This window comes from Sinocyclocheilus anshuiensis, unplaced genomic scaffold (assembly GCF_001515605.1).
Source record: "Sinocyclocheilus anshuiensis isolate Anshui unplaced genomic scaffold, SAMN03320099.WGS_v1.1 scaffold110, whole genome shotgun sequence".
Taxonomy (NCBI): Eukaryota; Metazoa; Chordata; class Actinopteri; order Cypriniformes; family Cyprinidae; genus Sinocyclocheilus; species Sinocyclocheilus anshuiensis.
In genome coordinates this window covers 562747-573566 of record NW_015544155.1, presented here as the reverse complement: position 1 = coordinate 573566, position 10820 = coordinate 562747, and the positions used below count along the sequence as shown (strand labels likewise).

The window sequence follows — 10820 nt, the reverse complement described above, 5'->3', positions numbered from 1 at the left end:
TATATATATTAAAAGTATGTTTGAGAGACAAAGGAGACAGAGCCTATTTAGAGCAATATTCAGTGTATTTTTCTACTTTGTGTCTATGGAGTGTATCTGTCGCATACTGTCAATTACCACAGACAATAGTTTAGACTTGTTCCTCAGTTAAAAAATAAAAAAAGGAAATGCATTTAGAGATTCTTCAAATGAAAATCAGCCCAATGGAACAAAAGGTTTAATATTCAAATTATTTATTAATTAAATATGTATTGCATTTTAAAAATACATTATTTAAATATTAAAGGGGTCATATGATGCGATTTCAAGTTTTCCTTTCTCTTTGGAGTGTTACAATCAACATATTCTGTTACCCCAAATTCACCAAATAATGATCTTTAAAAAAGCATCATATGACCCCTTTAATATAATGTTGAATATATTATTTAAAGAATTTTTATAATTTCCAAAAAAAAAAAAACTGTCAAAGTACATCTGACAGGTAGATTGACAGAGCAAGTTTTTACTTCCACTATGTTTCCCACACAAAAGACTATAGCAGAATAGTCGTTTTGACTGCAAAGCATAATGTCATCTCGTGATAATGAAAACAAAATTATATTCCATTATACTGAACAGACTTGCTTAGCTTCTCTGAATGACATCTTGTAGTCCGCCTGGTCTCCATCAAAGCCAGATGGATGATGTCATTGGCTATTCTGTGATCATTACACGGCTCTGGGCACAGACATCGTCCAGCGTGGAGGGGGCTCCAGATCCAGACGACAGTGAAATCCAGCTTCCAGGTGTTGTTGAAGCAGGATATCAATGAGTGCGGAACAGGAGATGGGCTGCAGTCTGTGATCACCCAGCCCCAGCTGCAGACGTACACACACACAGGCATCCGCAGCGTGGAGAGGAACATACACTGACACTCAAGAAGGCTGGCATTTTGGAAGAAGAAAGTGAGATATACCTGATAACAAACACCTGTCTGGCAGGTAATGTTTGCTTTCTGTACTGCAGCATTGAGGGTTTTGAATGAGGATGTGAGACTGTGTTTCCTGGGTGAAGGACACCTTACATGTGTTTAATGTGTTTGGATATTACAGTGATCACCCACAGTAGTATTTTATGTATTCCTGTTCCTAATATCGAATTAGAAACAGAATGTATTGTAGTATTGTTTGGTTATTTGCTGGGCAAATTGTCTGCATTGCTGGAATGTGTGTGTGGTGCAGGTAGTGTAAGGTGGTGTTTGCCCCCTCCAAGGGTGGCTGATGGAAGAATAGTGTGTGTGTGTGTGTGTGTGTCATCGGAAGATATTTACTTATTTTTGCATTTTTGTCTCACATCTCAAGAATCAGTAAAACTTTGTTAACATAAAATATATGAAAAACATGACATATATTATATAAGTAGGACATGTTCCTTGATCTGCATCTTTTATTATCCATGAAAAACACATTTCTATCATCCATCACATCTTTAAACATAAGCAGCTGCAACAATCAGCTGACAGGAATATTGTTCCAACAACAACAAAGGATGTTGATCCAGGGACATGTTCTGTGTGTGTGTGTGTGTGTGTGTGTGTGTGTGTGTGTGTGTGTGTATAAATAAATTCAGCTGTTCCATTACAGGAATAAATTTCCTTTTAATATATAAATGTATACCTTGTATACCTGATGCAAATAACTTTATTACGCATTATTATTGGCTGATAAAAGTGACAGTTTTACATTTTTAAGAGCCATTTCGGGTACCTGGCCTGCAGTGGGTGGAACGATGTTGTAAAAGTACAGCAGATTGCAATAGTCTGCAGCATATACAGGGAATTTCTTTGTGCAAATTGTGTTCAGCACTAATGGTGTGAGCATGTTTGCATTATTACTTGATTTGCATAAATAATTTAGTGAATATAGCTGTGTGTTTCCTTAAATATGTGCCTTTTCTGCGGATACTTCAGAGGTTGCTCTCTGTTCCTGTTGTCACGTGACGTCGGACAGGTGTTGTTCTGTCTCAGTCTGTTAGCACATGGTGCATCATGCAGCAAGATCTGAAGATTGGCCTCTCCCATTCTGAACAGTACAGCAAGACTAGAGCAAATTATGTTTTTGAGTGTGCGAGAGATAAAAACAGAGGTGAAATTAAATGTTCAGCCATCATGATATGTGTTGACAGTGTGTCATTGTAATTCACATTATCACTTTTTCTTTAGGTCCAGCATCTCCCACCTCCCTTTCTCTCACACTCCTGCTACACCTTCTTCCATTTGTTACCATGGCAACCCTTTCATCCCACCCCTTCTCTCCATCTCCCAACCCATCCATCAAAAGACGGTCTTCAATCCCTCATTTGCCCCCTCTTTCCCTGTATCTCCCCTGCAATAATGGCCCCTACCAGGATAGCAGTTTACTTTAATGTCTCTGAATAATTCATAGCATTTATCATCAGCTCATAGACAAAAGAGCTGTTAAAATAATTTTAGGGGTATTCAAATAGCAGTTTTACTTGCACTGCATAATTCTACATATCTCTTCTCAACGTGAAATGTTTTAAAGTGATATACTGTATTGGGTTTACTGCAATAAGGAACATGGATTGCAGAATACAGTATCAGTTGCTTCTGTTGAGCTTTACAGTATGATCAAGTGCATATATTTTCTACACCAAACTGCATTATAAAACAGGAAGAAGCATTTACAGCAGGTGGCTACAGGTGTGGGTGCATTGCAGTTGGTGCTGTTAAGGAAATTATATTATCATGTTTTTATGATTTAGCAAGTTTTATGCTATAAATGCATGCCAGTTTTTTATATAACACTTCATAGATTTCAAAGTCAGTCTCTGATTTCCAGAATGCAAATATAAATGTGTGTGTGTGTGTGTATATATATATATGTATATAAAGTGTAATTTTTTTTGCATTTCTATAAAAATTTCTAAAAGTTACACTTAATTGTGCATCTTGTTTGTGTTTGTCTTGATTGCATATACCCATACAGCAAAATTATATATATTTTTTTTTTTCCAAATATATTTTTTAATATATTTCAAAATGTGCAAAAAATATATATTTACTAAAATATACTTCAATACATTATTTTGAGCTCTGGATGCCTTATTTTATCATTCACTGCACTGAAATAATGCTGTGTGGTGGTGCTGGGTGGGGGGAGATGCCACCACTTTCAGGTCACACCATCCACCCTTCTTTCTTATCAGACAGATTTTGACCTTGAATCTAATTAGCCTGAATCTTATTGCTCTGCACCACACTAAAAGCACCATATGCCCTCCAAGATCAACAGGACAGGCACACAGCTGCAATCGTCTGCTTTTATTTATCAGTCAGTCACAGAGAGATAAACAACAGCAGGCCAAGATGAACATTTAGTCTGAATTGTGAAAACCAATGTTTGTTCCCGTAACTATGACTCGGGGTAAAGTTTGCAGCATTGAGGAACAAAGAAACTGCAGTGCTCCCTCCTCCCTGTTAACATCAGCTGGAGAAAAGCAGAACTGTGGCTAATTTGAGCCATCTGCTTGCGGTATAAAACATTTCATCAAGGGGGTAAAAACCATATAATGAAAGTCCAGTTTGCACAAAACAAGGGGTAATGTAAGTGCAAATACTGCAGCATGTCTCAGAGCATCATGAAAAGCGAGAGGGATATCTCCAGAGCTTTCCACCTGAATTTGCAGCAGCAACAATCAGTCAATTCTCATAAATATTCCAGCCACGTTTCACGCCTCTGAGGAACCAATACACAGCAGAATGTGCTATATTTCATACAACAAACATGAATCTGAACGTCAAAGGTTTTATGCGTTTTCCAGTCAGGGGTTCTGCTGTAGCTATGTTCTTTTAAATCAGAAAATATTTGCACTAGAAAGTAGATTGTGGATCTGAATGTGACAAGAATGATAATCGTTTAATTTGCTATGCTTTGATGCCACTTTTTTTCATACGAGTGGTGAGAGACACTCAAATTACTCTCTCTAATTTCATATTTTAGTAATTTAAAGCAAAGGAAATAACAGAATTTAATGAGATCATTCACATCAGAGATGTAATGTCACGACATCTCTGTTTCTTTTTACCCCAGTCACTTCAAATTGAAAAACAGATCACTGAAACCAAAATTCAAGCAGATCAGATTTTGTGTATTGGTATTCATAGGTGTCTTGCTGAAAGTGAACAAGTGTTCTGTCTGCCCTGTGCCTGCAAAAATCTGAGATGGAGACTAGTATTCATGAAGATGTTATCACATTTCTTTGCTTTCTGCTGAGCATTGAGCTGCGAGGTTTACTTTAGTTGTGTGGGGAGACCATTTCTTTTTGCTGAATGGGGGGGAATCCCATTTTAGCCCTGCGAGACCTAGCATTTGGAATATGTTTGTGTTTTGGCCCATAATTTCTGAATTTAGTGAATGTTTGTTGACTTTCATTAGTGCAACACATGAGCGTAGAACTTCTTAGATTTCTTGTACCCTGCAAAATATTACAAAACAATTATATTTTTTTAAATTATCAGTATTATCAGTAAGTTTAAGGAATAATTTGTTTTCTTTTATTTAACAAGGATCCATTTTGTTGCATTTGAATTCTTCTATTCAACAAAGAATCCTAAAAAAAAAAAATGTAGGATGGTTTCCACAAAAATGTTAAGCAGCACAACTTTTTCTAGCATTTGAAATTAATTTAAAAAAATGTTTCTTGACCACAAAATCAACATATTTATATTTGTATATATTTAAAACAAACAGTTATTTTAAATTGTAATAATATTGTTTAATATTTTTTATACAGCAAAAATCCAGTTTTTGCTGTATGTTTGATCAAATAAATGCAGCCTTGGTGAACATTATAGACATTTAAAAAAAAAAAAATTACCAAGCCCAAACTTTTGAACAATAATATTTGCTATACTATACACACACATACATATATAAATTCATAAAAATTACACAAGTTTAAGGAATAATTTGTTTTCTTTTATTTAACAAGGATCCATTTTGTTGCATTTGAATTCTTCTATTCAACAAAGAATCCTAAAAAAAAAAATGTAGGATGGTTTCCACAAAAATGTTAAGCAGCACAACTTTTTCTAGCGTTTGAAATTAATTTAAAAAAATGTTTCTTGACCACAAAATCAACATATTTATATTTGTATATATTTAAAACAAACAGTTATTTTAATTGTAATAATATTGTTTAATATTTTTTTATACAGCAAAAATCCAGTTTTTGCTGTATGTTTGATCAAATAAATGCAGCCTTGGTGAACATTGTAGACATTTAAAAAAAAAATAATTACCAAGCCCAAACTTTTGAACAATAATATTTGCTATACTATACACACACATACATATATAAATTCATAAAAATTACACATCATTGTTCATCTTGTTTACTGGTGCAAATAAGTTTCAGGAGTTTTTTCATTTTCATGAAAAGGCATGAACAATAATATTTGCTATACTATACACACACATACATATATAAATTCATAAAAATTACACATCATTGTTCATCTTGTTTACTGGTGCAAATAAGTTTCAGGAGTTGAATTGCAATTCAAAAGGCATTTCAATTTACTTATGAATGCTTCACAACCTTGAATCTCTGACATACTGTCATCTCTCGCATACCACCACTGCCAAAAACTGTTTTACTGTGATACTGTGAATCAAAAAATCATTGTCCCTATGAGGTGTTCTTGATGCACAACACAGACAGCTTGCTTTGCTTTTGTTATCCATTGTTCTCATTGTGTGTTTTTCATGTACGGTCTTTTACCGTTGAGACAGGATGTACTTTATCCCTGGCTGTGGTGAGAGAATGCTGAATTTAGCTGCGCACCACAACTGCTTTGAAGAGGCTTCACAAACACAGGTTTGAAGAGGCTTCGTCTGTAATGTGCAGCAGTTAGACTGACTCTTTTGTCTGTGTTCGGTGGAGGGTGTTCAGTAGGAAAATCTCTGCTGCACTTTGAAGGTGCCAGGATATGTCAGTGTGCCTGAAGACAAGAAAGAGTGGGAGAGAAAAGAGTAGAAGTGTAATATAAAGTGTTTTATGAAAATGTCTGAGGACTGGGTTTTAATCTTATGTCAGGATTACTCTGCTGTTTAGATTTAAATAGCATAGAGTATAAAGATCGGTTTGGACTATTGAGCAGCAATCAGTTATTTCAGTCTGTCGTTATTTACACACCTTACACACATGTTGTTCCAAACCCGTATGACTTACTTCTGTAGAGCATAAAAGATGTTTTGAAGAATGTTGTAGTCGCTCTTGTCAAAAAGGGCACAAAGCATAATTAAAATATCATGAAAGTGGCACATAAGACTTATATTATGAGCCTTCTGAAGTCATAAAAGGGCCTTATGTGGGGAACAAGTCATTGTTAGTTTTATTTGTATGCTGTTATATATATATATATATATATTATATATTTTCAGTTTTCATTTTAATTTTAGTTCACATGTGACTAATTTTGTTATGTGATTTTGTCATTTTTTTATTTCTTGTCAAGTTTTTCATCTAATATTTATATTTTGTTTTATTTTTGGATCAAACCAAAATAGAAGTCATTAATCACTGATAATCCAGTGAGCTGTGAATTTCTACAAGTTTATGATACGTGTGTTTACAATTTCTATCTAATTCATGAACAAATCATTCTGTGATCTAGATCAAATTATACATTAAAATGATCTGAAATAAAGTAATTCAGGTTTGCAACAAATGACAGTGAGTAATTTTTTTAAGTGAACTGTGCCTTTAAATATTCAGTGTAGCAACAAATAAATGGTTTACATTTAAAATGTGAAAACCATTGAATGGGAATGGCATACATGAAGAGGGCAATTTATAATCAATATGTCTGTAACTCAAGTGGAAATGATACATTCTTTGTTCAGATACAGTTATTCCCTCAAGGTTTTATTTTAGGATGACATTGTAATGCAGATCTGATGTATGTACATTATACATGAACACGCATTGATCTTATCCTTTTATTGCAGTGAAATGGAATACATTTCCTGGAACAAGGCTTGAATCAGTTTTCTGCAGTTATCTTGTATTTCAGGCTTTCTGACATTTCAAACATTTAGACGCTGATTATTCTCTTGTTCTTAGTCTAACTTTAGATGCCTATCTGTATCTCCTCTTCTTGCAGAAACCGGTTACATCGATCCGGTGCTTATAGAAAAATACAACACACCCGGGTTTGTGGGTTGCCTGTCCAGAGTGCAGTTCAACAGCATTGCTCCTCTGAAAGCCGCTCTCAGGTCCCGTGGTTCTGCACCCGTCTCACACCAAGGTAAACTGGTGGAATCCAACTGCGGAGCATCACCCCTCACGATCCCCCCCATGTCTGCTGCAACCGACCCGTGGCACCTAGACGCAGGTGAGCACATTTAAACAAGCCAAATAATAACAAAAGAGGTCTTGAAGTCCCAGAAATGCACTAAAATCTCTCAGTCCTGCATTATTTCCCAGGAGTGGTGTAAAAGACATTTAATTTCCAATGCTAGGTTATTGATTGCATCATTGCATTGCATTGACCTGACTGACGAGATCTGCCCGCTGTAAACCTCTTTATAGAAACCCTCCTAAATGTGCGTCTTAACTGCCACATTTCATTGTATTGCTTTCAGTCTGATTAAAATGTGAAAAACAGATACAGAACAAAAATTCAATGCAGCAGTAGCACATTTTAGATTCTACTAAGCATAACAACATAAACAGGCCTTCCTTTACTGTGTCCTGCCATTCTAAAAAGGTCAATGGCCAGTTAGTGGAACCAAGGTAAACTGGTGGAATCCAACTGCGGAGCATCACCCCTCACGATCCCCCCCATGTCTGCTGCAACCGACCCGTGGCACCTAGACGCAGGTGAGCACATTTAAACAAGCCAAATAATAACAAAAGAGGTCTTGAAGTCCCAGAAATGCACTAAAATCTCTCAGTCCTGCATTATTTCCCAGGAGTGGTGTAAAAGACATTTAATTTCCAATGCTAGGTTATTGATTGCATCATTGCATTGCATTGACCTGACTGACGAGATCTGCCCGCTGTAAACCTCTTTATAGAAACCCTCCTAAATGTGCGTCTTAACTGCCACATTTCATTGTATTGCTTTCAGTCTGATTAAAATGTGAAAAACAGATACAGAACAAAAATTAAATGCAGCAGTAGCACATTTTAGATTCTACTGAGCATAACAACATAAACAGGCCTTCCTTTACTGTGTCCTGCCATTCTAAAAAGGTCAAATAGCCAGTTAGTGGACACAATGGCTTCTGTAAAGACAAATATGCTTTGCTCAGCTATAAGTGCATTTGTGCATCAGATTAAACCAATATATGTTTGTGTATCTGAAAAACATGTTATAAAGAATTATGTTTCGCCACAGTAGTTTCTTTAAAAAATAATCCACTTGTAAATGTAGTTCATTTGGCAAAGAGAAAATGATTCATTCTCTTCTCAGACACATCAGACTGTTCAGTGTTTTCACATGTATTCGTTTTCAGTCTATCAAGGTTATTATATTTAACTAAAACTATAAAAGTATATAGATATTTAATTATTATAATTATTATGATCTCCCTACAGGTGCTGATTTCCCCTTCAATGAGGAAAGAGTGATACCGGATGGAGTAAATAGGAATTCAGCTATAATAGGGGGTGAGATGGAAACATATTCATATCTATTTCAGATGAAAAATTACTTCTTTTAAGTTATCTATCCTTTTATGCATTAAAGGAGTATTTATTTCAAAAATGAAAATTAACTCATCCTCAGGCCATCCAAGATGTAGTTTGTTTTTTCATCGGAACAGATTTGGGGAAATTTAGCAGTACATCACTTGCTCAACAATGGATCCTCTGCAGTGAATGGGTGCCGTCAGAATGAGAGTCCAAACAGCTGATAAAAACATCACAATAATCCACTAGTAATCCACATGACTCCAACCCATCAGTTAACATCTTATGAAGTGACAAGCTGTTTGCAATGAAACAAATCCATCACTGAAACCTTTTTAACTTTAAACCTTTGCTTCCAGATTGCTTCCGAGTCTTCTATCCATATTGATTTCTCCAGTGAAAAGGTCATCTCGTCTGAATTAGGAGAGAAATATGCACAGATGCACTGTTTACAAGCAAAAACAGTCCAAAACAGTTATAAACAAAATATGTCGGTGGATTTTGATGTGAGGGGACAACAAGGGGACATTAAAAAGTTTTAAATTAAAAATGTCTTGATGGATTTTTTTTTTACAAACGTGCAACTTTTGACTGGACTGGAGTTGTATGGATTACTTGTAAATTATTGTGATGTTTTTATCAGTTGTTTGGACTTTCATTCTGACGGCACCCATTCACTGCAGAGGATCCATTGTTAAGCAAGTGATGCAATGTTAAATTTCCCCAAATCTGTTCCGATGAAGAAACAAACTCGTCTACATCTTGGATGGCTGTAGGGTGAGTACATTTTCAGCTAATTTTCCTTTAAAACTATTCCTTTAACAGTGGTGAATGTATTTTCCTTGCAGGTATCATAGCAGTGGTGATCTTCACTATTCTGTGCACGCTGGTGTTTCTGATCCGGTACATGTTCCGCCATAAAGGCACCTACCACACCAACGAGGCCAAGGGGGGAGAGTCGTCAGAGTCAGCCGACGCGGCCATTATCGGCACCGAGCCCAATTTCACAGAGACCATCGACGAAAGCAAGAAAGAATGGTTCATATAATGGGCGTGTACAGACTCTTTCCGAATCTTTTTTTGAGTATCAGAACTAATGTTTTGGGATCAAGCTCATCACCAGTTTGAGAAACTGTCCTGTACATAGTGACTGGCTTGTCTCTTTCTATTGTGTTTTGGCAGAAGTCTTTTAAGTGTGTAATCTCTGGATCACATGTTAATAAATCATTTCACTATGTGTTTTTTTTTTTACAGAAACATAATTATTTGCCAAAATCCTCTTTTATGGAAAATTGTAATGTAAGTTTAATAATTTTCTTCACGTGTTCTTTTGCTTAATCTTACAAAAATCCTCATGTGGAAAATGTTTAGACAGACTGTAATTGTTAAATGCTCTATATGAATATTTTTATTTAATTTATTGCACCAATGACAGAGATATAATTTTAAGATGAAATCAGATTGTATATCATCAGCGAGGGAAGAAAAACAAGGCATGCACCAAGAATTATGTCAAATCGACGCTGTCTGTTTGTAGCTTTCTGCACAGCTATGCTCATTTATTTCTTGTGGAAGCCTTCAGTTTATTGTTCCTTGCCAAACACCACTCAGTCTTAAGCATTTGTTTTGCTGAAGGCATGTATCATGGCATAAAGATGTTATTTTGAGAGATCATTTTGTCTGTGATTCATTTATGCAGGCTGTGGTAAAGCATTGGTATGGTGGCATCTGTTTGGCAGATGAAAACGCAAACATGTATCATCAGTGTTTGTCATTTCAGATGAAAAAGGTGGGACTACTGACACCCAACTGAATGACTTAATTCAAGGTGCCTTTAGGATTCAGCCAGCCGTCTGGAGAATTTACTTTGGTTAAATAGGTAAAAGGAGAATCCCAACAAATTGAATGGCTGTTTGAATTTATTTGTCTGAGAAGAAAGTAGACACAACATTTATGAGTTTAGAAGTGTTCCGAAATAGAAATGTTCAGAAATGGAACATTTTATATGTATGCTACAACATTTTAAGAATTTATTGCACTGTGCATTTTGTGAAATTACTTTCGACGTGTTAAAAACTTGACTTTTTTTAATAAAATGTCAAATAAAACGTCATTTACGT

The 10820-nt window shown here is 35.6% G+C and overlaps 1 protein-coding gene across 1 annotated transcript in view; it reads left to right on the top strand.

Moving 5' to 3' along the window:
* The window catches only part of LOC107695381 (contactin-associated protein-like 2), a 409258-nt gene extending 399114 nt beyond the window's left edge, over positions 1–10144 (top strand). The window contains exons 24-26 of the mRNA XM_016495265.1: positions 7169–7399; positions 8608–8679; positions 9549–10144. Coding sequence (XP_016350751.1) covers positions 7169–7399; positions 8608–8679; positions 9549–9748 — 503 coding nt within the window. The 3' untranslated portion in view covers positions 9749–10144. The remainder of the gene's footprint in view (positions 1–7168; positions 7400–8607; positions 8680–9548) is intronic.
* The last annotated feature ends 676 nt before the right edge of the window (positions 10145–10820 follow it).